Raw genomic sequence first — 27,944 nt, 5'->3', positions numbered from 1 at the left:
GCTGGTGCCTGGGACTTCGCTAGTTCCTTGTTGGCTCTCCAACTCTGCCCTTCGGTAAACTGTTGAGTTAAAGCCTTTGAGTGTGCGACCTGCTTACTGCCAGGATGCTGAGCGACTAATAAAGTCATCGCTAAAAGAGCGAGACCCTTTGGAAGTCATAGGACTAAGCCCCAGGGCCTCCTCCAGCACACAGGTGTGGGCACAGAACCTGCGGGCAGGTCACTGGGCGCCCTCCTGCAAGGTACGCGGGTCGTTCCCGTCCTCGGTGCCCAGATGCGCTCCTTGTGACGGCACGAATGTGCACAGACCAACCCACCTGCGATGTGGCTGCCGGCACAGGAGCCAGCTTCGTTTCTGATGTCACCTGTCGGTGACAGATCATAGTCGGGAGTCAGACCCTTATGTGAGGGGCCTGGTTTGAGGGAAACCGCTCTGCTCTGCTTGTGTTGTGAAGTATTTAACAAACAAAAAGCCACAAAGTCTCGTGTAATCAGGCTGACATTTAATTACAAGGGACCCAGGCTCTTACACAACACAGGAGATGGGAGCCAGCAGCTCCCTCTGAGCCTCTCCAGCCTGGGTGGCCGGGGCTAAGAAGGCAGGGACACATGAGACACATGAGACACATGGGTGGGCGGGGCTCTGGCACAGTGTGTCGTGCCCAAAGCTGAGGGTAGTGGCCCCTGGGATCTGCCCCCTCGGCTGGCCCAGGTCTGCCATCACTCCAGGAGGCAGAATTCTGTCTCTTGCTGTCGCATGTTGGGTAATACATACAGAGCCACAGCTGCAAGAGCCAAGAACACCAGAGGCTTCCACATCCCAAACATGTTCTGTGGGGACCAAAGACAAATGGTGAGTGCCCAGGCCTCCAAACCCTGCCCTAAGCCTGAGATCCCCTGCCTGCTGGTGCTGGAGACACCTCGGGGCCACCAGGGTCCACTCCCTCTTACCTCCTGGGTAAGCGCTGGAGACAGTGTGCTCTGAGTCCTGGAATGACCCTACGTGTAGCACCTGAGGCCACACCTGTGCATGTGCCCCGTGAGTGAGAACACCGGTTCCTGCGTGTAGAATCACGCTCAGGAGCCGGACCTCAGACTACCAAATGGTGGCAAGGAGAAAGGATTGGATGCCGAGGCAAAGTATGAGGGCGAAAGGGGGCCTTTGGGAAGGGCAGCAGCACCTCACTGGTTTTGTGGAGCAGCAGCCCAGAGTCAAGAGGGTGCTGAGATGGAGGGGGAAGGGAAGAAAGCACCCCATCCCCCTTGTGGACAATGTTGGCTCAAAGGGATTCAAGGAACCCGGCTGCTGGCGCCGGGAGGCGCATACCCGCGTCATCAGACTCCCCCAGTCCCCGGGAGTGCTGACTTCCTGGGCATGTGCGGAGGCTGCCGGCCCTGCTGACCTTAGCAGGCCCTGCCGATTCTCGGGACAATAAGCATCATTTAGGGAACAGGAAATCTTGGACAAGTAAATACCTACTTGGGGAAACAGTTCCTGCTTTTATTACTTTTCTTTTTTAATGTATTTATTATTTGAAACACAGAATTTGGGTTATAAGTCCTAAGCTACAGTCTAACAGAAAGACAGTTTTCGAGGAGGGTGGCTATAGCCCATTAATGCCAAGAATGCATTTACTTAGAGAAAAACGGATCTACAAACAGGACTTTAAGCCAACTATAAAGAGCAAAGAAAATCTCCCACACTTGGAAAGTTGCTAAAGAGAACATATGAAATGGGAAGCAAAACAATGTTGGAGGCGGGTATATAATTTATGTAAGAAAATATTTACACACTCAGACACTTCTATCCTAGTGTGCATTGCTGGGAATGTCAGTCTGATGTTCTTACAGGACGAAGGAGCTGAAGCCCATGAACGTGAGCTGGCGCCCTGCAGACCAGGCAGAGGCAGGAGCCCAGACCGGCTGAGTGAAGGGCTGGTGTGGGCGCCACAAGGGGTAAGTCACGTTGGGTTCTCCCTTCAGGCTGGCGCACGAAATCTACACAGCAGCCAGTGATGTGTTACAGAACTGTACCCCGGAGCCTGCGTAACTTTATTAACCAATGTCACCCCCAAGAAATTAAAGAACAAAGAATGAAATAAATTCACAGATCCAGAAAATCATGTTTTGGACTCAAGGTGTCCGACAAGGTTTCCAACGACGTCCGTGGACAGAGCATGAGGAAGTGGGCGGGACGACAGCAGTTTGCTGTGTGACCGTCTGCTGAGTGACGGAGGAGCTGGCCGAGGGCCTGCAGAGGTGGCACTCAGGGGGCTCGGTTCAGCCCTCACCTGTAACCTGGATGAGGATATGAGGGTGTCAGCCTTGACGGGGACTGCAGCTGGGAAGGAATGGGAACACTGTGAAACCAGAGTGAAGGTTAAAAGAATGTCACAGGTTAGATCAATGGTTTATCTCTAATAGGGATGCGTGAAAAATTCTGTCTTGGATCCAAAAACTCCACTGCAGGTAGAGAACGGGGAGGGGTCACTCAGCATATGGGATGTGCAAGGGGTTTCATAAGCCACACAGGGAGTAAGTTCAGGATGTGCTCGTAGTCACCAGGAGAAGTGTGGTGTCTTCCTAGTTACCTGGAAGCAGCCAAGGAAAGTTGCTCAAAATGAGATGATAAGGGAAAGCAGGGCTGAAATTTTACTTCCTGCTAATGTTAAGTGCTTAGAATCTGACTCACAATTTCCTGGCTGTACGAGTTAACCTCTCTGCGCCTTCGTCTCATCAAAGTCAAGTGACAGTAACAACAGCCGCCCCGCAGTGTCGTTGCAGGATTTCAGTGTATTATTATGGACAAGGCGACGTGAACAGTTGTGGCACAGAGGGCGCGTTTTGTAAGTGCGTGCTTTTTTATGTTGTGTTTTATCACTTGCAAAGTACTTTTATATACATGAACTCATCTGGTCCTCAGCAAGGCAGGCGGAGATTTTATAACCCTTGGCTTACATTTGAAGAAATGCACATTCAGATTATGCATGTTGCCCCTTGGAACTAAGCTACAAGAAGCAGAGACAGACTCAGCCAAGTTCTCTGACAACTCTGCCAGCCAGCTTCTGCCGTCACTGCCTCCGCTCCTGGCTGGGGAGCTGAATACTGGGGTGCAGCCGGCTCTGACCATAACAAGCTCCCCTAGGAGGACGCTTACCCGGGAGCTCCTTCCTCTCACTCTGCTTGGGCCTGGCTGCGTCTGAGCTGGAGAAAGGGTATGGCTGAACACTCCGGGCCTCACCCACAGGGACTTAGAAATGTACAGGGGAGGAGGGGCACAGGCGGAGACCCATCACTGAAGGAGCTGAAGACTGTCCATGGGGCGTAAGGAGAACCCCTCAAAGTGAGGGGGAGTGGAGGGAGGAGAGAAAAGGAAGTGGTGATAAGAGCTACCAGCAAATGCTTCAGCTGCCATTCTGAACCTGCCCATTAGGCCACCCACACTCCACTGGCCGGGATGTGAGCAGGAGGTGGGGAGTGGCAGTGGTGGGCGGAGCCTGAGAAAGGCGCCAAACCAGGCTGAGAGAAGAGTGTATGGGTTCTACCTTGGGCCCTAAGACCACACCCTGCCCCCTGAATCTGGAACCCTGCCGACGCACCAGGTCACACAGGCCAGCCAACCGGAAGGTGCCCAGAAAACGCCAGCCTTCACTCCCTAAGGACACCTGTATCTCTGGTTGGTGGAAACTTTTCACCAATACCACATTCTCTCCAGAAAGCCCAGCTCGGGAAGCCAATTACAATAGAAACTGGCCCCCAAAATGGATAAAAAGAGAACTACAAAATATTTCCTGGCATTCTTGTTCTGATTTTTCTGGAGATCAGAGCCTCAAATAAGAGAACTTCTCAGTAAAAAGTATGTAACGTAGGAGGGGTTTCATGTCCATTTTCCCAAAGGATGAGTTGCAGCTACCCTCACACACACACACACACACACACACCCACGCACACACACGGGCCTGGGGCGGCAACGGCTCTCCAGGCACCTCTCTCACCCAACAGGGGAGGCAGCGGTTCCTTCGTCTGCCATCCTGGGCAGTTACAACACTGACAGCCTGGTTCTGAGAGCCTGCTTTGGGGCCTGAACAAAGAGCCCCCAGGCCAGCCTTGCAGACAGACATCAGCCCACCAGAAGTGGCTGGGCAGCTCTGAAAGTAGCAACAGTGCTGGGATCATCCCATTTTTTCCCAGCCAGAAGACAGAAACTCAAACCATGTCCACAGTAAGCACTCCAACTGCCTCTGTGTTATGGAGGCGTGCTCTGAGATGTCACGGGCTTTGCTGGAGCCCAAGGAAAAGCCAGAGCTAACACTCAGACCCCAAGATTGCCTGTTACAAAACAGCAAAAGCGAGAAGCAAGCAGCTGAGAGAAAAGAGAAAGAGGGGAGGCAAGGGCCACCGGCACCCTCCCTCGACCCCTCCGCAGAAGGCCCAGCCCCAGTACCTGCATTAGGATGACGTCTCAGCCCACCAGCACCAGAGCAAAGCCGATATGACCACCAGGCCTACGAGAGGCAAGGAGAAGATGGGGGGGCTGGGGGCAGGGGATGGCTGCAACATATCAGATGAGAAAGAAGCACGAGGAGAGACCGGGAGATGGAAGGCGGCACAAAAAGACATAAACACATGAATCCAACAGATGACGAAGATGAGAAAACAAAGGGAAAAGAGAGAGAGAGAGAGAGAGAGATTGAGAGGTTAAACCGGGCAGCGAGAGCAGCAGGGCTTCTTCCCTGCTACCTGGGCCTGGTTCTTGCCACTGGGAGCCTCCAGAGGATGCGAACCGGAATGGGCTCAGCGGCGGCTTAGGTGTAACTCAGGTGGTGGGTCCAGCTTTTCGACTCGTCATACCCGCCTCGTGTCTTGGCAGGCAGGGGTGACCTGCACCCAGGCCCTTCCTGTAGGAAACTCTGGAGAAGTGAGGCCTCGGCGAGTAAAGCTGGGCTCCCTAGATGAGGAGGATGTGTGTGTGTGCTGTCACCCTGGGAAGAGCCCACCTCTTGCCAGGCCACCTGTCCCTTTGTCGGGCCTGTTCTGGCTGCTTTCCACTGAGTCTTTAAATGTTCTGGGCTCTGGTCCCTACAATCCCCCAGGAGTGTAACGCCGTGGTTGTAAGACTAAATGCACTTAAAACAAGCCGACAATGGAGAAGGGCCAGCTCCTTGCCTGCAGCAGCATCTCAGAGAGAAACAGTTTGCCGGGGTAACACCTGCCGGCGGAGCTGCCTGCAGAAGACGCAGGACTCGCTGGGCCAAAGGGTCACCTCCCTCTGCAGACACAAGCGATGTGCTCGACTTTGGACAAATCGGGTCTGGCCTTTGGAAAGATGGTGTCCAAGGCCGGGGAATCTCTGAGACCCTGAGCTAGCACGTGGTGGAATGCCAGGAATTCAGAGAAATACGACGACGCTGGGGAAGAGGCGCTCCCGCTCCACCTCCCAGGTAGCGCCTGCCGCAGGTCCACAAGGGCTGTGTGCTGGGTCCTTGGCTGCGGCTGCCGACCGAACTGCCAGAAAGCAGGGCGGCCTTCAAGCCGACTGCGACATCCCCCCCCAAGAAACTTATTTCCTTCCCCTGTGCTTAGAGGGACAGCAAGAACCTGGACTGTAAAGCAAGGACTCAGCCAGGAAGAACTCAGACTCTCCAGGGAAGCAGAGCCGCCAGTTAGCCTCACCTGGGGCAGGAACTCAGCTGGTACGTACCTGTGCAGAAGTTCCGGTTGTTAAAATACAAAACGCTTTGTATTTTTGTTGGTAAATGACCCAGGATACTCCCCCCTCAACCTCTCAACCTCTCAAGATCCAGCAAGTAGAGGGTTAGTTGGGGTTCTGGCCGGTCTCCCTGGACTCAATGTCAAGGACCCGCTGTACAGACTGGAATATCCTGCCACTTCTGATGACTCCAGGCCCCCACCCTCCTGTCTTGTAACATACGGAGCCCAGTGGGGGACACCAGCCCTCCACCCACTCCTAACAGCAACAAAGGCCACACTTTACAGGACACCGTGGGCAGGGGCCTGCGTGACTGGCCCGGGCTGAAGGCCTCGCGCTGTCCGCATCCCTCGCGCACTCACGCCCTCAAGCAGGGAGACAGCCTCCTGACATAAGTGACAAGTGCCACCGTGTAAATGAAAGGGGCCGGACTGCAACGACCTCCCAGCGGAGGAGGTCCTTGTGCTACAGCTCCATGGCAGAGCGGGGTGGGCCAGCCATCTCCCACACAGAGACCACTCTCTCCAATCCCGTCTCCAGCTCCGCCTTCCCCGAGCGGGCCGCCTCAGAGACCCCTGGCCTCCGGTCCTGCGGAGTCCATCCGAGGGCCGGTCACCCTGAATGCTGGGGCACCTCGTGAGCCCAAGGGCCCACTTCCTGCTTGATCCAGCCTTTGGCTGCAATTACCTTTTCGCTCTCAGAAATTTTGAGGGGATTTTCCTCTGAACCTTCAGGGCAAGAGTCGTCCTCTTCCTCTTGGTTGTTTTCTTCCTTTCCCCCCTGGTCTTGGGACTCTTCCAATTCCGCGTCCTCATCTTCCGTGGATTTCATTTCTGTGGGATCTGGGGGCTCAGAAACTACTTCATTCCCGGACTCCTCCTTTGGTTCCTGTTCAATTTCCTCCCTCTCTTCCTCCTCCATTTCCTCTTTCTCCTCCTTTGGTTCCTGTTCAATCTCCTCCCTCTTTTCCTCCTCCGTTTCCTCTTTCTCCTCCTTTGGTGGATCATCTGCCTCCGTGTCGCTGGCCCTGAAGTACAGCACTACCTCCAGACTCTGTGGGCGGAGGCGGGGCAGGATGGGGGATGCTGTTACCTACGAAGACGTCTCCCCTCAACACAACGCTGAACTACCTCAAGAACACTCTGCTTCCCGTCTCCTCACGGTGCCTGGGCAGCACTGGGGTCTGGGACTGTCGATCTCCCTGCACACGGCATGGAGGGTAGTCAAGCCCAGACTCTCTGGAGCGATACCTTTACCTGGCCATTAACCACTCCAGACAGCTGCCAGAGCTAGCTTCTTGGGCTCTGCATCCCGCCTGCTCTTCCTACCCCTGCACAGCGACTCCTATTTTACCTTCTTTGTGTATACACAACTACTCTGAATAAGTTTCTCTTTTCATTCATTTGGTCCTTCTCTAAGTACGTGACCCAGGAAGAACGGGGGCCCCAGAAAACTGGCCTGCGTTAGCCGAAGCAGTCACCCAGCCCAGCAGCTGTGGGCCTTTGGGGCTGCTACTCCACGTACGCACGGTCCGTACTCTACCTTCCCCGCACCTTCACCGGAAAAGGGGATGCACCAAGCTGCTACCGAGACAGAACCGCTCTGGACACCCTAGCGACCCCAGAAGCGTCTCTACAAATACCTCACCTGGTCAGATGGTGGTAGAGATCCTTTTTCTTCCCAGAACCTCATCAACCTTCCTGCTTCTGGCTATAGAGGTTACGACTCACCTGCTTGGTCTCACAGCTGGTCTCAGAACTCTCCAGGCTTGTCTTGGACACCTTGTTTTCTACCCCACTGGCATTCTTGTTGATGTTCTGATGGGCATTACTTCCCGTGGTAAGGGAGGACTGCTTCTCTTTGAGCTGGCGAAGCTCCTCCTGGCAGCACTGCAGCTGCCCCTCCAACTGCTCCTGCACTGCCAGCAGCCGCCCCTGCTCGTCCATGCTGGCCTGGTACTGCAGCTGCAGCTCCCGCAGCTTGGCCTGCAGCTCTCTGATCTGCGGGCGGTGGGGGGCCAGTTACCTGCAGCCTGGCCTGTGCGGTCCACCCGGGCCCTGCCTGGGGTCCCTGCCTCAGAAGATGCCCAGCTAGACCCCGTGGGCAAGCAGACAATAAAGAAAACACGAGGGACCTGGAGTTGGCAGCAGAACAGTGGCTGAGAGTGTGGACTCTCGAACCAGGCTGCCTGGGTTCAAACCTCACCACTTACGAAATGAATGACATCAGGCAAGTTACTTTAAAAAAACAACAACAAAACAAAAACAAAAATACAAATGCCCACAAAACCGTAGGAAATGAGCCTCTGAGGCAGTTTTACAAAGAGCTCCTTCCTCACCTGAGACACCGGACAGTTCACATCTAACATGACCAGAAAAGGATGACTCGGGTTATATTTTCACTGTGACCTGTCCGGAGAGTAACTGTAGAGCCACCCCTTTCGAACGTTGGGCTTTGTTCTATCACGGTTTTCGATGGGAACTCTTCCTTCCCCCAAACGGTTTCTCTGTTAGGCACAATCACCTCGGGGACTGTGCCGAACACTCCTGAGAGTGGGCCCAGGCACCTCGCCTCGCCCTGGAAACAGAGGCAAGTCCCAGCCCCGCTCCCTAACCCTGGCTCTGTCTTTCCTGACTGCCGGCCAGCACATCAGGGTCTCCTGGGTAGGGACCAACACTAAGCGACCTAGGCCTTGTGTGGCTAATGCTCTCTGAACCCCTCCTGTGCACACACAGCGACCCCCACCGAATGGTGGGCTGCCCTTGGTCAGAGACAGCATCTTCCATCCCACTGCTGGCGGGTGCAGAGCACTGTTCTTGGCATCACGACAGACCCAAGAGGAGCTGGGGCCTGTCCTTAGAAGCTTACAATCTGGTCAAAGCGATAAGACAAATACACATAAAATAACTAAAGAAAATTGGCAGGTGAAAAAATATATAACCCTACAGACGTGCTCTAGGGCACACAGTAAAAGAGAACAGAAGTGGCAAAGGGAAAAAACGAAATTATTCAAAGAGTCTTGAAGACCAGGAAACCCCAGCACGGCGGGCACCCGAGACATGCCCACCCGTGAGGCAGCAGACTGCCCCGCCTCCTGGGACTCCGGCCGCACTGTGCCAGTCTGGCCAGGAAGGGGGCAGCTGTGCAGAGCAGGCAGTGAGCTCCTGTCCCTCTCGCCTCACCCAGCCTCTCTGCAGTGGCCCTAGGGACTCCTACAAGAAACCCTGCCTCCCTGATGGCAGTTACCTCATTCTTGTCATTTTGGGAGGGAACAGGCTTCTCATGGCCCTCGATGCACTCCTTGAATTCCCTTTCGCAGGCATCCAGCTCTTCCTTCAGCTCCTTCTGCTGGTCCAGGAGCACCCTCATGCGCTCCTGCAGCATGTCGTGCTCCTCCTGGCTGAGCTGGTACAAGGCCCGCACTCCCTGCAGCTTGACCAGCACCTTGGCCACCACGTCCAAAAGTGCTGTGGAGGGTGGGGGAGGAGTGACGGCGCCCTGGGAAGCACCTGCCCTCCACCCCACTCTTTTTGCTAGGCCCTTGCTCAATAAGAACCTTCTTTCCCTGTCTGACATGCCACCTGGCTACTTTTACCTCTACATCTTCAGGCTCAGCAGGCTCGTCCTCAGGGCCGCCGACATAACCCTTGTAATGGGTGTCAGAGCTACCGTCGAGGTCGTAACCGTTATCAGCGACGATGCTGCTGTTGCTGCAGCTGCTGCGGTAACTCTTCAGGTAGGTTTCAGAGGTGCTGTTGCTGTCACTGTCGTAGCTCTTGTGAAAGCTCTCTTCACTCGCCTGGGTGCTCTCGTAACTTTTGTAATAGGTCTCGTTGCCGTCACTGCTGCTGCAATAACTCTTCTTGTAGGACTCGAGGCTCATTTTTATAGATGGGGACTGGGCTTGGAGCAATTGCATTTCTTCCAGGCAGAGCTGCAGGTCAGCCTGCAGCCTCTTCCGCTCCTCTAGGAGCCTCCCCTGCTCCTCCTGCAGTAGCTCCTGCTCCGCCCGGCTGGCCTCGTACAGGTCCTGCAGAACCTGCATCTGGGCGATGATAACCTTGGACTGCCGGGAGTGGGTGGGAGACAGTATCGTTACTCTAACGCTGCAGTCCTAGCTGCACCCTCCTGTGCAGGCGTCTGAGAGCACACCTGAGAGAGCTACTCACCTTGGCTCTGCTCGCATGGTAGCCTAGCTCGCCAACTCGGCCTACAGGTACCTGGCATGGGTCAGTTTCTTGCTCACTGGGGGAGAGCCCCCTAGGGCAGGCGCTCCATGTTCTTGGGCTCCCACTTCTGCACCTAGGTACACCGCTCTCTCCTCGGGACAGCACTGGGTGGGTCTCGAGAACACGCTGGCTCCGCACCCTACCCTCTTCTCAGCCAGGTGTACCCATCATCCCGACTTTTGGACTCAGTCTCCTCCCCTTGCCCCCAGTTCCAAAATTGGCCTTGGCCTCGAATGTGAGCACAGGAAGAATTCCTCCCTCAGAAGGTGGGGAATTGGAATCGAGGTCTCACTCTGAGTCCCTGTGCCTCCTGCGCCAATTCTGAATCTGGACTCTGGGCATGTTCCCCTGGGCCCCCGGGCCTGGCTTCTCGGCTGCTGGTGCCCAGGATGAGATCTGATCAGCGAAGGAGACATTTTATGCCTGGTTCCTGGTCTCTGTGTCATCCAGGCTGAGATCTGCTGCCCCTGGAATCTGACTGAATCTCGCAACTCAGATGCTGCTATTCCCTGAACGCCTCTGTCCAGGCCCATATCTGAATGAATTGATTTTGCCTAAATCGAAACAGTCTGCCTGTGCTTCCTTGCTCCTACTGAAACCTCAGGCCAAACTCACCCCCCCAACCCTGAAAGACATGGAAATCTGCACCAGTGAGGCCTCCGAGGCACGGCCCTTCGCTGCTGTCTAACCCCCCTGCCCTGACCCTTCGCTGGTGTCTGACCCCCCTGCCCTGGCCGTTATTCTTCGCAACGTTGCAGGGAAGACAGTGGGGGCCACTCCAAAAGACCCACCTGCTAGGAACTCCTCCCTTGGAAACGAATGGCCCCACATCGGGCTCATGTAGAACACTAAAAGGTTAGAGACTTTATCATTGAGAAGTGTACTTCTCAGTGATCACCCAGCTCCCGAGAAAAGGATGATACTTTCAGAGTCAGTCCCAAGCAATCCAAACACACACTAAATGATACGCAACTGGAAAATGAGATATTGAAGGGGACTGAGACAAATTAACAGGCGTGTGGAGACTTCCGGGCCATCCCGTTCTAAGTGCTCACAGGGCTTCGGCTGGGCGGGCACATGGGTCGGCCGGGCCCTCAGGCCGTATCTAAAGCCACAGCTGAGTGAGCCCAGGGTCGCTGAGGCTGGGGCGGGTCAGGGACACAATCTCATCCTGACTCCAGGCTGACAGGCCTTCCGGGGGGACCTTTCTGTGCAACCCCTTTCCCTGCTGTCCCCAGAGCTGTCTCCCTGCCTCTCACTATAGTTACCTTGTTTTGACCACATCGGGAGGACTTAACCGATTTGGAACCTTCCGGATTGTCCAACACTTCCTGGAAACGAGACTCTTTGAAGACACGCAGCTCTTTATGCAGCTCTAATTGCTCCTTCACTACATTTTCCTGATTGTGTATCAGCTGTTTCTGTTCCTCCTGCATGCCTTGGTAGAGCAGCTGGAGCTCACACAGGTCTTGCAGCTTCGTAAGCAGCTCCTGACTCTGTGAGGCAGGGTGGAAGGAAGTTGCACGGACTGTGGTGGTGGCACGAGAGCCCTCTGCCTCCTTCCTGCTGGAGACCCTCCCCTTAGGAACCTCTGGGCTGGCTCTGCATAGCCATCTGGGACAGGGGCCGTCCTCCCTCGGAGATCTGCTCATACAGTGGTACCGATCTCGTACATTTGGATGTATCTTGTAGTTTACAAAGTGCTTTCAAGTATATTTTCTCCAGATGCACTAAATGTCTAAATACAAAATGCTGGGCAGATTCCAGAGCATCAAAAGTATTTTAAGATGTAAAACCCTAATCAGCTGTATTACATTTTTTGGTTTGAGATTGGTGAGAAAGTAAGCAGTGATTGGTTAAGAAAAGAAAAATCTCTATCTCCACCCTTCCTTTTCTTTTTCCCAAGTACGGTTACACTTGGGAAGCTCCTCACAGCCACTTCGCTGCAGTTCGCAGCCATTCACTGGCCGCGGTTACCTTCTGGAGGAGACCACTTTTGGGCAGCGGGACCGTGAGCCTGTGCATCTCTTCTTGCAGCTGGCCCTGCTCCTCCTGCAACCTCCTCTGATCCTCCAGGAGCTCGTACTGCTCCATCTGCAGCTGCCCCATCTCCTTCTGGCTGGCCTGGTACTTTTCCTGCAATTCTGTCAGTTTGGAGAGCAGTGCATCACACTGTGGATGGGCGGGGGGAGGGGGGGCATGGAGACACAGTTACTCCGTAAGGCAGTCCTCTGCCCGTGTGGCTGGCAGAGTGCTTCTGTGCCCTCCCGCCTCTTGCGATTTACCAGGGCCGCCCTCCCTGCACTGATTATCCTGAGTCACGCTGTGCTCACACAGGTTTAGGTGCTGAGTAGGTATCCTAGGGATGGCGGTGTGACTGTGCTCTGAATTCCTTCCATTAGTCCCTTCTGAGAGCATTTTGAGTGAGAGTGTTTCATCTCCCCGCCTCCCTTTCCTCTGGCCCTTTCCTTTGGTGTATACCATTTTCTTTTTTAACTTTTTGTTGTTGTTCAATTACAGCTGTCCCCATTTCCCCTGCCCCCACCACTTTCTCGCCCTGCTGGGATTTCTACTTCCTGTTACTGTCACTATCCTCAATTTCTTTTTATTCCTAAGTATGCTCCTTACCAATAAGGACTTAATTTCACCTTAATTTTTTTCCTTTTTTTTCATAATCACCTTTTAAACTCTTCAGAAAAGTGTGCACTATTGCTAAATTTGGGTTAAGAAGGTGCAATCATTCTATGATTCCCAAAACCTAAATCTTCTACTATCAGACTAATCTCAGTGCTGCTTTACGACCTGGGAGAACACCCGCTCTGTACGCAGCATGTGATACCTCTTCCATCAGGAGAGAGGGGGTGAGCAAGGCCCAGGCCCCCTACTCCTGAGTTTAGTGGGAATGGGGGAAGGGGGGAGTGTGAGCCCGCACGCAGAAAGGCAGGTGGACTGCGGGGGTGGCCCACATGGCCCCCCCAGTTCCGTCCCTCCTGGAGGCCGTTCCCTGGGGACACAGCCTGCTGTGGGCTGTGGCAGGAGCTACTGAGTATTCTGGCAGAATGTGACTTGCTCCACGACTTTTTGAGCATCTTGGGCCTGCTCTCCATCACGCTTCAACACCTTTCCATCTCCTAGCCGCAGCCCCGAAAGTGCTCAGCCCTGGGTGCCTGACAATGACTTGCATTTTACACACTATGACAAACAAGGGGAGCAGGAGTGAGGAAGGCTTCATTTACCACCACCAGGATTTATAACTGAAAGGGAGTGGGGTGAGATCAGTATTCTGTTCCATTTAAAGAGGGTGAAAATGAAGCACAGAGGACTTAACTATTGTGAAGTCACCAAATGAATCCTAGAAGAGCCCAGGTCCTTCTAATACCCCATCGGTGTCCTGGGCATGAGGCGATGCCATCTGACACACACAGCTGCAACCTGCCCTAGACAAGCAGACCTTCTCTTTCTAGTTCAACAAAGTTATCCACATGGGCCTGTGTGCAGGTTGTCCATGAAAATGACAAGATATCATTACACACGGAATTATGCACAAGCCTTCCAGTGTTCAGGCTGGATCCAGACGTACTGATCCTACTAAGCTGTGGCTCAGGTCAAGGTCAAGGCAAACAGCTTTAAGGTTAACAGCAGGGGGCTCTGACTCTGTTCCCTCCCTTGCTGCGCTTTGCTGTGATTGGACAAGAGCCCACCAAGCCCCTTGGGTAGATGGATGACTTCCTCTTTTGCCCTTACCTCCTTTCTCCAGAGGAAGTGCCCAGGTCGTCTCGGCTCCCTTAATTACAGTTACCTTATTACCACACTTTCCCTCGTCCTCTGGGATGGGCCGGGTCATCTTAAGCTGCTTCAGCTCCTGCTGGCAGAGCAGGAAGTCCTCCTCCAGCTGATCAAACATGTGCTTCTGCCGCTCCAGCTCATCCTGGCCCATCTCGTACAGCTGCCTCATCTCCTGAAGCTCAGCCTGCATCTCTGCGTTCTGGGGCAGGGGAGGCAGGCCCGCCGTCACCCCAGGAACCCTGGTGGCCGCACTGTTTCCTCTCAGGCCATGACTAAGGGGGTCCTACCCTGACCTTTCCAGTCCCAGTTTCATCCCACCGAGGGCTCCCTGAGATGGACGAGTCCCTACCAGGCTCTACACAGAGACCTGGGGCTTCCATTTTGGGGAGTGGAGAAAGGAAAGGGCTTCCTTTTTACAGGCTGATTTTCTGATTTAAAATCAGGGGAAGCTGAAAGCACCATGATTCTCTGAGATCACTTTTCTACTAGGCAACTCCTTATCGCCCTCGCCAGCAGCAACTCCGCAGGCCTCCGAGCGTCCCCACTCCTCCTGCGTACCAGTCCTTGCGCAGCAGCTCGGCCTTGTCCCCTGCTCCCTCACCTGAGGCTTCTTTTACCTTGTCACTGCTCTCTTGGAAGCAGTCGGCGATGTCCTTGAGGCGCTGCACCTCTGCCTTGTGGTACCGCAGGTCCTCCCGCAGTTGCTGCAGCTCCTCCAGCAGCTTATCCTTATCACACGTGACGTTCTGATACTGGAGCTGCAGCTTATGGAGCCGGCACAGTAACTCCTATGGTGGAGGGGCTTCGGGCAGTACTCCTGGGATCCTCAACCCCCTCGCTCTTCTGCCTGGGTCACTCTCGGACACAGACTGCCTAAGAAATTGACTTCTCCCTGCCCTCCACGCACTGGTCGTCCCCTCATCGAACACGGTACTGGAGGGCGGCTGGTGTTCTTCACCCGTGGTGTTGCACGGGTGGCGGCTGGGTCATTTTAACTCTCCACTCTTAACTACCTTCCCAAAACCTCGTAGCACCTACGTTGCCCCTCACCTCTGGGTGCTGTTACCTTCTCACTTTGGCTTTCTATGACCGTGGGTCTCATGACTTTGAGCTGCCGGAGCTCGGCCTGAAGCTGGAGCTGCACCTTCAAGAGCTCTGTCTGCTCATCCTGGCTAGCATCATACTTTTGCTGCAGAGCACAGAGTCTGGTCTTCAGCTCCTCGTTCTGTGGTGGGGAGGACGTGGGTAGAACTGTTACTCTCAAGAAATGGCAGACCCCTCTCCAGACCCAGCTGGGTTCTTTTCCAGATGCAGACATGTTGCCGAGCTCCCACAGGTCTCTGGTCTGGTTCCTTCTCTGCAGCAGACACTCAGGAATGACTACCATTTCTAGAACGCAACGCTATGTGACTTCTCTGATTGGTCTTCGGTAGCCTGTCCCCCTGGTTGCAGGGCAAGAGCCAGCAGAGCACAGCTTTACTCTGCGATCATCCTCCCCGGAAGCGGTGACTCCATGGAGGCCCTTCTGCCCTCCCCAAACTCCCTGCCCGTCAATGTTTACCTGGGTGGCATGATGGGAGGTCTGGAACCGAAGCACCTCATTCTGTGCACACTTGAGCTCCCTCTGCAGCCGCCTCTGCTCCTCCTCGCTGGCCTGGCGATGATGCCTTAGCTCTTCTAACTCACAACACATATCCTTACACTGTGTGGGAAACGAGACAGGAAGACGGCTTACTACAAGCACCACATGCACTCCAAGAACAGGCCTGGAAGAACATTCACGTCCGGGAAACAAGCAAGACCCCAGAGTACTATCTCCTGCCACAGTGCTCCGGTCCTGTGTCCAAGGAGATGTTTCCCGCACAGTCCAGGAGAGGGTAAAAACAACAACAGAGAGGGCCTGCCTTCCCCTACCTTGTTCCGCATGTCAAACATCTGCTCCTCTGCTCCCAGCAGCTGCTGTCGCAACAACTGGGTTTCCGAATCAGACTCCAGGAAGTCTCCATCTATAGTCTGAGACTCTGTCGATACCATACTGCGTAGGGTTTGGGACTCCAGCCACTTCTCTGTTGCTCTTCGTGTCCTGTAACGCAGAACCCCAGAGCCACGTTTGGGAGAGAGCTCAGCCTAGCATCCCCTGCCAAGTGCGCTTGGTCCTGATGTTTTCATTTCAGGCAAAAAGAAAAAGCTGGTAAGGAGCCCTTTATTGTGATTTCTCTCTCAAATAAAACACACTTAGAGTGGCACAAAGTCCCCAAACAGGCAAAGCTCTGTTTGGCTCTCGGAGATTTTAAGAGTGCTAGTCCACTCAGGCATGAGGCTGGGCCGGGTGTCAAGCTGGCTCCGATCTGGAGGCCACTGGACTGGAACAAGTCCGTGTGGACAACAAAGGAATCACGTCTGAGTTACTCTAGGGCAAAGCAAACCAGACTGTAAGGCCTGGAATGGAAGAAAACTAAGTTTTTGAACCCACTCAACACTAGCCCTAGACAACTGGGTTGAATCCTCACGCCTGCTTCTAGGCCGTATGCACGTCCTTCGGACACCGCGGGAAAGAAGAACCAGGTCTCCAGGAGGAGGCGGGTGCTCGTTAGCCTGGCATCTGCCTTTACCAGTCCTAGTCGGGGAACAGCCCAGTCCTAGAGCCCCACTCGCCTCCCGGCCGTACCGCTCACTCTCCAGATTTGCGAGCTGCCCCGTGAGGCTGCTGTTGCTCTCCTGCAGGGCCCGGTACTCCTCGTTCAGGAAGCGGTAGCGATCCCGCAGCTGCTGCAACTCTTCTGCAGAGGACAAGATGAGAGAGAGAGGAGGTGCTAGGAAGGATGCGCTGATGACCAGCGCCCGATTTCCCTGCCTAGAAATCTGAGAGCTCGAGGCTGAATAGCTCTTCTTTTTCTAGAGACAGAAGAGACTCCACACAGAGGCTTGGAAGACAGGGCCCAGAAAGTTCTGCACTGCAGTGGGTCTTTGCTGTCTTTCAAGAGGCTGCCCTTTCCATCCTCCCAGGAGATTCGCCCTGTGCAGCCATCTTCAAACCCTCACAGAATCTTGGGATTTTCAGAAGCTTATGATGATTTGTTTGGTTTACTATATTTAAAGTTTCCATTGAACTGTTTGATTACCTTCCTATTATACTGTTAGTACAAAATGCTGAGAAGCGTGAACTGCCAGGTGCCACATGGTCAGTCCTGGCCTTTCGGAGACAACCCAGGCGTCCTGAAGGCCGCTTCACTTCCTTTATCGCCTCACCAAATACATCGGCCCGCATGCGGTCACGATTCTGATGATTTTTCATTTGTGGACAGAAGGGCCCATCTCAACCAGACCCACGCATCACCCTCCAGCATCTGCACAGGTCTCCATGAAATGCCCCAGCCTAAGCACCAGGTGTGTGTGTGTGGGTATATTTTTAAATCCTCACCCAAGGATATGTTTATTGATTTTAGAGAAAGAGGTGGGAGAACAGAGGGAGAAAGAAAGGGAGAGGAAGGGAGGAAGGGGGAGACAGAGAGAGAGAGAGAGAGAGAGAGAGAGAGAGAGAGAGAGAGAGAATATGAACGACATAGATAAGTTGCCTTCCATACTCGCCCTGACTGGGGATCAGACCCGTAACCTTTGGTGCATGGGACGATGCTCCAACCAACTAAGCTACCCGGCCAGGGCCCAACACTTTTCAATGCTGTGATCATCGAAACACCCATATCTGTATTGTTTCTTCATGATTAAGAATTATTTCTCTTAGCCCTGGCTGGTGTGGCTCAGTGGACTGAATGCCAGCCTGAGAACCAAAGGGTCACTGGTTCGATTCCCCGTCAGGGCACATGCCTGGGTTGCATGCCAGGTCCCTCTGCCGGGGCCACATAAGAAGCAACCACACGCTGATGTTTCTCTCCCTCTCTTTCTCCCCCTTTCCTCTCTGTCTAAAAACAAATAAATACAAATCTTTTAAAAAGAATTACTTCTCTTAGAATTCTACTGATATTGAAAGATTACTTAACTTGCTCTAATTAGAATGCAAGGCCTACTTGTCAGCTTCAACATCCTGAAGTTTACTTTTAATTTTTACTCCAATCAGAAGTACTTGGAACAGTGCAGATTACCATAGAAGGAAGGGAGGAAACTAATCTTTATGAAACCAACCATGTGCTAAGCATTAGACGTGACGGTTTCAGCCCTGGATTCAGTCAGTGCGTGAGTGCTTTCAACAAGCTAGGCATTTCGCTGAATTCCCAAAATAGCCCTGTAAGGCTTCCTTTTCTTTTTTAAATAACCTTTTAATTTTAGAATGGTTTTAGACTTACAGAAAAGTTGCAAAGAGTGCAGAATTCCCTGGGAGAGGCCTCACCTAGCTTCCCTATTGTTAACATCTGACAATGGGTCCATGCGTCCTGACTGAGGAATCCGGTGGGTGCGTTACTATTAACTAAACTCTACACTTGATCCATATTCCTCTACATTTTCCCTAAGGTCCTTTTCCTATTTCAGGATCTCATCTGGCTATAAAGTTTTATTAAGCAATTTTACATATATGGAAACGGAGGTCCAAAGAGATGATAATGAGCCTAAGTTCATTCCACTGATCAGCAGAGCTGAGATGCTGAGCTGAGGCCTGTGTAAGTCCAGCCCAAGCCTTTCCACCAGGCGGGCCATGCTCTCCTCACATCAACAGGCCAAAGGCTTTCTGAGAAGTTTGTGACAGCTGGGAAACCTTGCACTTCTTTGATTCCTTGTTGATTTGCCTCTACTTGACCGGGCCTAATACAAGGCCTCCCATTATACCCAGATCATCAATCTAGTCTTAGAATAAAGGCAAACTCTCTGATGTCATGGATCCTAGCAACTAGCAGGGAACTCACAGAAAACTTCTGAGCTCTGAGCATTTGAGTGCCACATGTATTACTAGAAATAACCTTCCTTCCTCTCCAGCTGTTTTGTGATTTGTTGCCCTCTGAAGCCTCTACTTCGGGGAGAGCTAAAGGAGCCTAAAAATTAGCATCCTGGGGCCTGGGAGCAGGACTGGAGGACCCCCCAGAAAGCAGCCCAGGCAAAGCGCTGTGATGCCAGAGCAGCAGGAAGAGTTCCCCAAGGTGACAGGCCCCTGGACCCCCATCCCAGAACTGCCTTTCCCAGGAAGGACTCCAGCAGAGTCAAGTCAACAAATGCCTGGCCACTCTCTGAGAAAGAATTCTCAGGGTGCATCTCCATGGTGCTATTTCTTACAACACGATGGACTGGTTATGTGACACTGGGTGAGGTTTTCTCCCTTACAGTGTGGATTTCAACCTGGAGATTTCTTTCTAGAGGTTCCCAGCTCATGATCTAAGACCACGTTCTGCCATCTTCTTGTGCCCTACCTCCCTCTGCTTAACCTGACTGACAGACCAGGAGGAGGGCTTGCACTCTCATACCTTGCAACCCAGAGAAATCTGAGAGACTATAACTATTGGATGGGTCAGAGCTCCTCATTTCCATTTCTGCACGGAGGGAGGCGATCTCCATCTCATACTCTCCCCGAATGCGGTCCATGTCATCAAGTTCATTTTGCATCCGGCAGAGGTCCTCCTGCAGGGATGCTATGTCACTCTCATGTTCAGTCACAGAATCCTCCGCGGCTTGTCGCAGATTCAGGATCTCCGCCTGGGCCAGATGCAACTCCCGTTCCATTTCCTTAAGTTCACATTCTTTCTCACGCTCTAACAGGGAGATCTCCTCCCGTAGAGATCTCAGCTCACCTGCAAAGCACAAAGAGTGGGGTGGTCAAGAGGGTATGTTAATTAATCTTAGGTGTTCTAGAGGCACAAAGGTAAAGGCAGACTTCATTTCTTATCTGGAAACTCCTGGCAACATAGTCTGTAGCCCATCAGAGAAGCACAGCTTCATCTGGCATGGAATAAAGAAAAGACATTACTTAAGAAGGGAACAGAGAGTGAATCTATGTAGTAAAGTAGTAGAAAAGTAGATTTTGAAGCTTGGCACCAAAAGCAACAATTCAGGTTACTGAAAACAAAAAGTATTATTCGTGCTTCTAAGGAACCACCTAACAGGTAAAGGCCAAAACTAACTTGCAGAATTTTACTGATGTCCTGAGTCTTTTCAAAGATTCCCTGACTAGCCCTGGCTGGTGTGGCTCAGTGGATTGAGTGCCGGCCTGCAAACCAAAGCGTTGCTGGGTTGATTCCCTGTCAGGGCACATGCCTGGGTTGCAGGCCAGGTCCCCAGCAAGGGTGCTCGAGAGGCAACCACACACTGATGTTTCTCTCTCTCTCCTCCTCCCTCCCTTCCCCTCTAAAATTAAATACATTTTTAAAAATTAAAAAAAAGACCTCCCTGGCTAAAAAAAATTACACAGATTATTCTTATCTGTTCAGTCTGGAAGTTTATAAATTAGAGCCTCAGCACTCCCGTGAACTGCCTGTGATAAGTACTGGTCCTAAAACAATGCATATTTAGGTTTCGCAGCTGCAATTCACACATAGGTTCATCACATGATAACCAAGCATGGGAAAATAACCTACATGCTGATTGACAAAGGACTGTTTAAACTGATGATGCTTCAATAGAATATCAGCAGCCATTTAAAAGAAAATGGCAGGTTGCCCTGGCTGGTGTGGTTCAGTGATTGGGTGCCAGCCTGTGAACTGGGAGGTCACTGGTTTGGTTCCTGGTCTATGGCACAAGCCTAGACGGCGACAGGGTCCCCAGTGGGGGGCGCAAGGGAGGCAACCACACACTGATGCTTCTTTCCCTCTCTCCCTCCCTTCCCCTCTCTAAAAAATAAATAAAATCTTAAGAAAAAGTCAGGCTTATAGAGAAGACATGAAAAGGTTTCTATAATATACTAACTAGAAAGAAAAGTCAGCTATAAAACATATTATCTTATTTTTGCAAAAAAAAAAAAAAAAAAAAAAAAGTACCTGTGCACTACATAACACAAATATGCGAAGACATAAATAGAGGTGTGGAAAGATCTGTGTGTGGAACCACCGGGCAGTTTTGCAGCGTGCATGTGTAAAACCTTGGTCTCGCTTACTTGGCTACAAGCTTCATGAAGGCAGGGAACATGTCTGTTTTGCTGATTATAGCTCCAGGATTTGTCACAGTAACTGACACGATGCAGCTTGATAAATGTTTGCCGTACTCATGCATAAACGAGGCAGGGGGCCATCTAACTGAACAAACTTTTACTGCGTACTATGAGAAGAAAACCTTGGCTCATACTGCAGATACAGATGCTGAGTGGTCAGGACATCTTAGAGGCAGGGGGAAAGGTCTCCCACCCTATTCTTCAAGCTCACTTGTGAAGCTCCCTCCAGGCACATCTTTTTGCCAGCCTTTCCTTCTCTAGAACGATCCCAGCTGCCTCCTCTTCTTGCTCTATTCAAGTATTAATGGATCATCACCTCTGTGCCAAACCCAAGCATCTCTCTGCTGAGCTTCCCCGACTTCCTTCCAATTTGAAAGGAACAAAGTCCTTGCTGTACCCACTACTGAATAGCACAGAGGAGGTCTGGCTCTTGGAGCTTGGAGTCCAGTGGGGGACACACATGTCAACTGGCCATGAGGATAAAGGGTGGGCTTCTGTGGGGGCTGACCAACCTCCACTTCCCTACTGTGCCCTGTTGTTTGGTTTCAAATCTCCCTTAGGCTCTGCTCTGGGGTGTAGCCCTAAAAAGTGGTATGCTCAAGTCCGGAAGGAGAGGAAGACAGTCTCCCTTCATCTAAGAAAGCTCTTCATTAGGAACACAAAGGGCAGGACCTGCAGTGGCCCGAGGGGCAGGGTTGCAGGCCCGAGGGAGGGGCTTATCCAGAGGCCGGACGGGGTGGTCCCTGGCTGGGAGTTGGAAGGGTCGGAGCTGGGTTCCAAAGAGCTAGCACCGGTTGATAGTGGCGCTGGGACCTACTGGGAGAGGCCTGGGATCCGGGAATCGGGCTGCAGTTCAGAGAAGTCAGTTGTCACTTACTTGTTATGACCTCCATCTTGTTGGCCCCCCTTAAATGGTCTCCCTGGGGGGCCTTCCTCCACCGGCCGGTCCCGGCCCCGGAGGGCTGTGGCGGCCGGAACGGCCTCTCAACACCAGCTACCTCCGAGGCCGCGCGCAGCCCCCTATCGGCGGAAACGGGCAGCGCGCGTGCGCAAGGACGGTCTGTTTATTCTCGGGTGCGGGGAGCGGGAGTTGGGGATTGGCTTACAGCCACTCTCCCCCACCCCCTCCCCGCTTGGATGAAACCTAATGCTAGAAACAACCCTACTGAGTAGAAATTGCTCTAGAACTTTATTTTCCCACGTAGTTGCCTACCAGCCTCTCTACTTAGATTCTGACTTCCTTCAAAGGGAGAATGTCTCTTATCCAAGCAAAGGCCTCTTCATACCGTACTGGATCGTTTCCGTCATCATAAAAACATGACCCAGTGTGTCCTACGTCAAAAAACAAAATACCAAAACCCAAACCAAAACTCTCCCTGGCTTTATTTCCTATTCCTTTATTTCTCTGCCTCTTCAAACATGACCGCTGGCATTCTCCGTGCTCACCTTCCCCACCGCCCCCCCCCCCCCCCCCCTTTCGTCTTCATCCCAATCCAGTCAGCTTCTATCTTCTCTGAAACACCTCGGAGCCCTCCATCTCGCCAAAGCAAATGGCCATCTTACCTGACTAAGCAACTTTTGACACAGTTGACTGTTACGTCCTCAGAGTACTTTCTGTCTTGGCTCCCAGGGCATTAAAGGCTTCAGTAGTTCCTTCCACCTCACTTTTGGTTCATTTCTCCTTCTATACTGGACTTTTAATTTAAAGGAGTAACTCTGGGACTGGATCCCTTCTACTTTTCTTCCCATATCTCCATGGGATTTCATGGCACTCTCCCACAGATTCAAATGTCACCTCTATGTTGATGACCCCCAGGTTTTATCTCCCATTTCTCCCCTGGTTCTAGATCCATATATCCAATTTAACGTATTTACTTGGATCTCATTAGCTATTTCAATCTCAACATGTAGAAAACATGTCTTAAATGCTTCCCCTAACCCCCAAGTCTTCCCATCCCAATAAATGACACCGCCGTCCAACCAGCTGAAGGCAGCCATCTTTCACCACTCTCAGATCCCCATCCAGTTCATCAGGGTCCTGAAGGCTTGACCTTCAGAATCTACTGTGAATCACCTCCAGTAAGTGAATCACCACTCTAAGCCAAGCAACCACCGCCTCTCGAATGGACTACTGCAATAACTTGCTGATCAGACTCACTGTTCAGACTCCATTCCCTCCAACCAATTTCCACACAGTGGCCAAAGTGCTCCTTTTAAAAATGTAAAGTAGCCCTGCCTGGTGTAGCTCAGTGGACTGAGCTCAGGCCTGCAAAGCAAAGGGTTCCAGGGGCACATGCCTGGGTTGCAGGCCAGGGCCTCTGTTGGGGGCCACATGAGAGGCAACCACACATTGATGTTTATCTCTTTCTCTCTCCCTTCCCTTCTCTCTAAAAATAAATAAATAAATAAATAAGATCTTTAAAAAAATTAAAATGTAAAGTAGATCATATTACCCTGCCCAGGCTTAGCCCCTCCCACTTTTTTAGGATAAAAGCCAAATGTCTCAGCTGGCCTACAAGGCCCTTTGTAATCTGGCCTCTGCCTCAGAGCTCTCTTACCAGGGTCCTTCACATGCACTTTGCTTCAGCCACAACGGCCTTTGTTCTGTCCTTCAAACACAATGAGGCTCATTCTTGCCTCTGAGCTTCTGCGGTTGTTATTCCTTCCGCCTTATGCGCTCTTCCCTTAGACCTTTCTCTTTGTTCAGGTCTTAGTTCAAACGTCATCATCTCAAGAGGACTCGAACTACCCGATGAAAAATAAACTCCCACCTCACCCCATCTCTCTCTAGCATATTGTTACATTGTCTTCACAGCAGTCACTGCCCCCTGAACCTGTGCTGTTTACGTTCTGCCTGTCCGTCAGGGTGGGGATCCGGCCAGTCTTCTTCGTAGCTGGTCCTCCAAGTATACAGGCGCTCCATACGTGGTTCATAGACAAATAAAGTAGCCCCACTTTATAGAGATGGAACCAAGTTTCAGAAAGATAAAAGTGACTTGCCCAAGAGCACAAAGCTTGTTAGGTGGCAGAGCTGGGCCCAAGAATCTAGATGATCGGAGACCGATGCTCCAATGTGGCCCTCTGCACCCCCTCTCCCCCATTCCTCTCCCCCGCCCTCCCCTGTGACTGGTCTACTTCTCCTGCCTCTCCCTCTGCTTACCTCTTCTTTCCTTTCGCTTTCCCTCCCCCTCCTCCCCCTTTGCTTTGTCCTCCCCAGGGCTGTTTCCTGGCCTTCCTTTTTTTCTCCATTTATACTTTCTTTTTGCTTGACCTCCCTTCTCCTGGGAGAGTTCCTGCTGTTTTTAGGACAGTTCCCCTAAACCTTCTGGGAGCCCACAGAAGCAACAAAAGCTGCCTCTTTAGCCGGTAGCACAGTGGGATGTGGGACACCTGCCTTGCTGCTTCCCAGAGACGAAGGGAATGTGGGCGTCAGAAGAAAGGGATTTGGGGGCCACAGCTCCATCCTGGGGAACAAAAGAAGCGTTCTCATCTGCTTCACTTCAAAGGTGCATAGAGTGCCCTCCAGTCACATCTCATCGGCTCACTGCTATTCCCATGGTGCCCTTGGAGGGTCAGGAAAAAGCAATCTGCTTTGGAATTCAATCCTGATTGCCCACCCCTGGCACTGACCAGGAGAACCAGGGAAAAGAGGTGTAGCTATAAAGGGGGGCAGCTGAAGGAGAGAAAAAGGAGAGTTAACCCCAGGGAGAAGGGGTGAAGTTGCGGGGGGCAAGAAAGGGAAGGGGAAGGCAGAAGAGCTAATCAGAGACGCAAAAGGAAAGGAAGTTAGGTAAAGAGGAGAATGGAGAAATGACGACAAAGGGCGATGCCAGTAGAGAAGAAAGAGGAGAAAGCACTGAATTAGGTTGTATCTGTCCACGATGCTTCAGCCACACCCTCAGGACAGAAGTACCCAGATAGCCACCGCCTCTCCAGCCTGAGTTCTGGGAAGTACCTTGAGCTGCTGGATCTGCTTGGTGAACACCTCTGCCTGCTGGGCGCTGGCCAGCCGCTCATCCTCCAGGAGCCCTGCAGGGAGGGGGAACCAGCATCAGGCCTGGGATCCAGTGAGCACAGCGCCTTTGGGCCCAGGCCCCCTTGTCCCATCATGGACACTCACCCTGCAGCTCCAGGGAGTCGTCCTCGTGCTGCCCTGCCAGTTCCCGGGTCTCTTCCAGCTCCGCCACCAGCTGTAACACCTGAGCCCTCAGCTCCTCCAGCTCTGTCTCTGTGAGGCTCAGGCCCCGATGCTTGCCCAGTGACAGGGAGCCCACACTGCCACCTTTCTGCACTTGCTCCTCCTCTTCTTCCACCTCTTCTTCCTCCTCTTCCTCCTCTTCTTCCTCCTCATAGAGAGCTGGGAGTAATACTTCCCCTAGGAGAGACATCCATTCTATGGAGTCAGAGACGACATCCTTTCCCAGGTCCCTTGAGGGCAGGCCCTCAAACTCACTGTCCCAGGGCAGAGATGGTATAATAGTGCCACCTGGTGTCCCCCAAGGACCCCCTGGGCAGGACCTGCACTCATGAGTCCTCAGGTGTGAGGGTCAAGTTTAGAGGGAGCCCACCCCACTCCCAGGCCCTTTCTGGACCAGGATTGCACCTGGGGCCTCCAGTTACTGCCCATGGGCCCACTGAGCCACCAAGGGCTGACTCGGCCACGTGCCGCTTGCATAAGGGCACCTGCTCTCCCAGTCCTGGCCTCTGGGCAGTGGGTCAAGGAGTCGAAAAAGGGTTCAACACTGGGCATGACTCAGGCCAAACAGGGCACAAGGTGCAGTTTGAGGTTTTGTAAAGTTAAAAAATCACCCCGGTGGCTTGTGGGAAATTAGTCCGTCCCTAATAAAAAGGCACTACTTGTCAGCAGGCATAGCAAGGAAACACCTAAGTGAAGTGATTCTGAATGTTTCACTGATCAAACATGGGGGCCCTTTCGGATGTGCTCCTTTTCAAAATTTTCTGCAAAGTCCACCTTCCTTTTTCCTGCTGAACGTTTGCGGGGGTGGGGGGAGTGGTTTCTTCTCCCTTTCCTGGGTGTTAGGAGGCCTCTCCTCTCCTGGTGACCACAAAGCAGTTTTTCAGGGGAAATCTGAGGGTGTGATTGTGTGTAGAAGAAAGCCTTTAATGCATTAAGAAACTGGGGTGTGCTGGTCCCTAGCCTCTGGCTGGTGAACACCCCTCCTTTACTGCAATGCAGTTCCTCTAAACAGCAAAAATTCATGTCTGGATGGTGATTGCCCGCTTTGTTTTAAAATTCTAACCCCCAGGTCTCACTTTATCCAATAACAGCAGCCTTAGTCTCATCTGGGGTCCCTTGAATCATCGGTTCCCCAGAGAAAGCTGGGTTACCCACACTGAGTGTGCACAGGGGTCTGGGGACACTTCACAAGACATCCTGGGAAACGGACCCGCATCCTGGGGCCTGCTGTGGACAGCAGCCACAGAGTCCCACGGGTGTGGTGGGGACACACGAGTGTGGGGAGGTTGGCCTTCTCACCTGCCCCCTCCCAGGCAACCTCTGTCAGGCAGGAAGCCCTCCTAGAGAACCAAAGCCACAAGGCTTGTGTATGAAGTTGTTGGTGGTGACACCAGAAAGACAGTTCACATGCTCACTTCCCTGCTTTTTAAAACAAGAGACAGCTTGGGATCTGGGTCGGGAGGCAGTAAGAACAAACCCCCTGCTGAAAAGCTGCTTCAAAGCTCTGTCAGACCGAGGCCTCTTCCTCTGTCTGGCAGCTCCCGCAGGACACACAGCACGATCAGGTGGTGATTTGGGCCCCAAAGGGAACCTCCTGGTACCTTCCTCAAAGCCTGACCCTCAGGAGGGGTGCAGGGGGCTCAGGTGAACTCGGGAAAGAGCTGTGTCCTGGCTCAGAGTTCTGGGGGTCAGAGGGAGGGAGGCGGAGGAAAGAGAAACTGGGCAAGGGGCAGAGAGAGGAAGCTTTCTGGGAAAACTCACCCTCCATAGCTTGCATCCCCCGGCGCTCCAGGGATGCCCAGCGTTGGCCTTTCTTCCTCTCACAACCCTCAGACACCTCGTAGGAGCCTAAAGTGGTCACTGTGGGGCCTGCCAGCGGGGAGAGAGGAGGAACCGTCTGACGCCAGGGGCGGTTGGGGGTGCGGCGCAGGGGAGAGAAGGGGACGTGCCTTCTAGCCCTTGAGAGCCTCGGGGTTTTTAATCCTGGTGGAAGTGCTCGGTATACTCTGCCCCAAACTGCGACTCTCCCCCTGCTCAGCCGCCCCTCGAGCTGGGCCTGCAGGGCCTGCAGGGACCCCGCCCTGCACCCCCCTCGGCACCCCGTGTTCCAGGCTCCTCTCCCTTGCACAGGCGGAAAGAGTGTGTCTCTTTAGCCCAAGGGGGACAGGAGGAGAGCGGTAAGGATGGGAGAGAGAGCAGGAACTAGGAAGGAAGGAAGGGGGAGCTGGTGCGAGGAGGGCGGCAGGTGATGGGGGCGGGGCTGTGGGAAGGGGTCCAGGCCAGGGCTGCTGCCCTCCTCTCAAGGCTTCCTCTGGACCTCGCCCACCCCACCCTCGCCGCGCGCTCAGAAGCCTTCGGGGGCCGGAGGGGTGCAGGGGCTGCAGCCGCCAGGGCAGGAAGCACCACCGAGCTGGACAAACGAGGTGGAGAGAGCTCAGGAGAGGGGCTGCCGGAGAGGATGCGGCCGGTGGTGGAAGACCCAGCTCGGAAAGATGGAGACCGGGCCCGGGTGGGGGGTGGGACGGAGGGAGGAAGACTTCGGAGGGAGGAAGGACCTGGGGGTCCGCAGGGAGGAGAGATGGGGGAAAGGAGGGAGCGGCGGTGGAGAAGTGAGGAAGGGGCGGCTCTGACCTGGGCCGGGGCAGCTCCAGCTCGCCGCGCCCGCGCCGGCCCCGGCACCCGCCTCCATGGCCGCTCGCTCCGCTCCGCCGCCGTCGCCCGAAGCAGACGCCGCAGCGGCGAGGCCCGGACCCGGAGCCGGGCGCGCGGGGGAGGGCGGGGGCGGGCCGAGGGGGCGGGGCCTGGCCCGGCCACCTGACACCGCCCCCGCCCGCTGTCCGCGGTCCGCTGTCCGCCCGCCGCCCGGGAGCCCTGCCCGCCCCGGGCTCGGGGACGCGGCGCCCGCTCGCGGGCGCGGGAAGGGCTAGGGAGCGTGTGC

The 27,944-nt window shown here is 53.4% G+C and overlaps 1 protein-coding gene across 1 annotated transcript; it reads right to left on the bottom strand.

Moving 5' to 3' along the window:
* Window positions 1–482: 482 nt before the first annotated feature.
* Window positions 483–27,763, bottom strand: CCDC136 (coiled-coil domain containing 136). The gene is made up of 20 exons (XM_036010884.1): window positions 27,638–27,763; window positions 26,768–26,875; window positions 24,929–25,183; window positions 24,764–24,837; window position 24,705; window positions 19,133–19,456; window positions 16,393–16,504; window positions 15,639–15,807; window positions 15,286–15,426; window positions 14,791–14,949; window positions 14,342–14,512; window positions 13,738–13,923; window positions 11,916–12,110; window positions 11,207–11,434; window positions 9,305–9,775; window position 9,235; window positions 8,956–9,176; window positions 7,440–7,709; window positions 6,397–6,762; window positions 483–830 (listed from the first exon to the last, which is right to left on the bottom strand). Exons 1-20 carry the CDS (start codon window positions 27,693–27,695, stop codon window positions 720–722), a joined length of 3,621 nt encoding a protein of 1,206 aa, XP_035866777.1. The 5' UTR covers window positions 27,696–27,763; the 3' UTR covers window positions 483–719.
* Window positions 27,764–27,944: the final 181 nt, after the last annotated feature.

The sequence above is a fragment of the Phyllostomus discolor genome, chromosome 10, assembly GCF_004126475.2.
Source record: "Phyllostomus discolor isolate MPI-MPIP mPhyDis1 chromosome 10, mPhyDis1.pri.v3, whole genome shotgun sequence".
In the NCBI taxonomy this organism is placed as follows: domain Eukaryota; kingdom Metazoa; phylum Chordata; class Mammalia; order Chiroptera; family Phyllostomidae; genus Phyllostomus; species Phyllostomus discolor.
The sequence above is the reverse complement of the archived record's forward strand: the minus strand, read 5'-3'. Positions and strand labels throughout refer to the sequence as shown.

Excerpts from the sequence above, each read along its gene's own strand:
- CCDC136 (XM_036010884.1), bottom strand. The coding sequence starts at position 27,695 with ATGGAGGCGGGTGCCGGGGCCGGCGCGGGCGCGGCGAGCTGGAGCTGC. Across the intron at positions 16,505-19,132 it reads AGATTTCTCTGGGTTGCAAG|AAGAGTTGCAGCAGCTGCGG; the intron begins GTATGAGAGTGC and ends TGTCCTCTGCAG. Across the intron at positions 9,776-11,206 it reads CCCGATGTGGTCAAAACAAG|TCCAAGGTTATCATCGCCCA; the intron begins GTAACTATAGTG and ends CACTCCCGGCAG.